The 1,865-nt window shown below is 45.8% G+C and overlaps 1 protein-coding gene across 4 annotated transcripts in view; it reads left to right on the top strand.

Annotated features, from left to right (window-relative positions):
* Positions 1-135: 135 nt before the first annotated feature.
* LOC106943808 (nuclear factor 7, brain-like) overlaps positions 136-1,865 on the top strand; it is a 6,298-nt gene continuing 4,568 nt past the window's right edge. The window contains exons 1-2 of one of the 4 annotated variants that reach the window (XM_015027102.1): positions 136-337; positions 408-1,837. In XM_015027102.1, coding sequence (XP_014882588.1) covers positions 425-1,810 — 1,386 coding nt within the window. In that variant the 5' untranslated portion in view covers positions 136-337; positions 408-424 and the 3' untranslated portion in view covers positions 1,811-1,837. The other 3 variants (XM_015027105.1, XM_015027106.1, XM_015027103.1) reach the window with 3 other exon arrangements.

Raw genomic sequence — 1,865 nt, 5'->3', positions numbered from 1 at the left:
TGGGAAATGGAGGAAACATGATGGATATTTACAGATTAAAGAAAGAATTATTCACTTATCTTCAGGATACAAAATTAAAAAAATAGAAATTAATAGATGTAATGTTGCTCATGTACAGTAGGTGGCGGTATGCTCCTTAAAGTTGCTTGCGATCCGCCATAATAGAAAAGAAGAAGAAGAAAAAAACGACGAAGAAGAAAACTAACTCCTCTCGAGGCGGATGATTCAAAAGGAAGACCCGGGAAAAACAGGAACACTGAACAAGGAGAGCAGAGAGAGAACTGAGCAACTAGACACTGGAACACAGACTGCTGCAGGAGGAAACAAGCAAATCAAAGTAAGTTCATAAAGTTTCTACAGAGAGAAACTGACTTCCTGGTTTGACTTTCTGTCTGCTGTGGTTTCAGCTTCACTCTGAGACAAAATGGCTTCCAGATCAGACGATGATCTCTGCTGTCCGGTCTGTCTGGAAATATTTAAGGATCCGGTTCTTCTGTCATGTAGCCACAGCTTCTGTAAGGAGTGTCTGCAGAAATACTGGAGAACAAGAACTGGTCGCTCATGTCCAGTTTGTAGGAAAAGATCAGCATCAGATGCTCCTCCCTGTAATCTGGCTCTGAAGAATCTGTGTGAGTCTTTCCTACAGCAGAGAAACCAAAAAGCTTCAGAGGGTCTCTGCTCTCTGCACTCTGAGAAACTCAAACTCTTCTGTCTGGACCATCAGCAGCCAGTGTGTCTCGTCTGCAGAGATTCAGAAAAACACACCAAGCACAGATTCAGACCCATCGATGAAGCTGCTCAGCAACACAGGAAGAAACTTGAGGAAACTCTGGAGCCTTTAAAGGAGAAGCTGGAGCTCAGGAAGAAAGTTCAGGAGGAGTTTGATCAGACAGCAGAACACCTGGAGGTCCAGGCCCGACACACAGAGAGGCAGATTAGGGAGCAGTTTAAGCAGCTTCATCAGTTTCTAGCAGAGGAAGAGGAGGCCAGGCTGGCTGCACTGAGGGAGGAAGAGGAGCAGAAGAGAGGGATGATGAAGGAGAAGATGGAGGCTCTGAGCAGAGAGATAGCAGCTCTTTCAGACACAGTCAGAGCCACAGAGGAGGAGCTGAGAGCTGCAGACGTCTCATTCCTGCACAACTACAAGGCTGCAGTGGAAAGAGTCCAGCGCTGCCCCCTGCTGGAGGATCCACAGCTGCCCTCAGGAGCTCTGATAGACCAGGCCAAACATCTGGGCAACCTGGCCTTCAACATCTGGAGCAACATGAAGGACATGGTGACCTACACTCCTCTGGTTCTGGATCCAAACACGACTAGTCCATTTCTCCATCTGTCTGAAGATCTGACCAGTTTGACTTTAGGAGAGGAACAGCAGCTTCCTGATAATCCAGAGAGGATTGATTATTACTGGTCTGTTCTGAGTTCTGAAGGTTTTAACTCAGGGAACCACAGCTGGGATGTTGATGTTGGAGACAGTAAAGGCTGGAGACTTGGTGTGTTGGAAGAGTCTGTAGAGAGGAAGGGAGACATAAAGTCTGGATTGTTGTATATAAGGTTAGATATCTTTGGATACTCAGCAGATTCTCCATCAGCTCGTCCCATTTTTCTCTCAGACCAGAAGAAAGTCCAGAGGATCAGAGTGAATCTGGACTGGGACAGAGGAAAGCTGTCCTTCAATGATCTGGACACTAACACACACATACACACCTTCACACACACCTTCACTGATAGGATGTTTCCACTCTTCTCCACTGATAAAGCATTAAAGATCGAACCGATGAAGATCTCAGTGATGAAGCAGCAGCTCTGATGATCTCAGCATGAAGATCAAAGTCCAATAAAATCTTATTGATCAGATTGAAACT

The sequence above is a fragment of the Poecilia latipinna genome, unplaced genomic scaffold, assembly GCF_001443285.1.
Source record: "Poecilia latipinna isolate Pla-1442-1.1 unplaced genomic scaffold, P_latipinna-1.0 Scaffold6036, whole genome shotgun sequence".
In the NCBI taxonomy this organism is placed as follows: domain Eukaryota; kingdom Metazoa; phylum Chordata; class Actinopteri; order Cyprinodontiformes; family Poeciliidae; genus Poecilia; species Poecilia latipinna.
The sequence above is the reverse complement of the archived record's forward strand: the minus strand, read 5'-3'. Positions and strand labels throughout refer to the sequence as shown.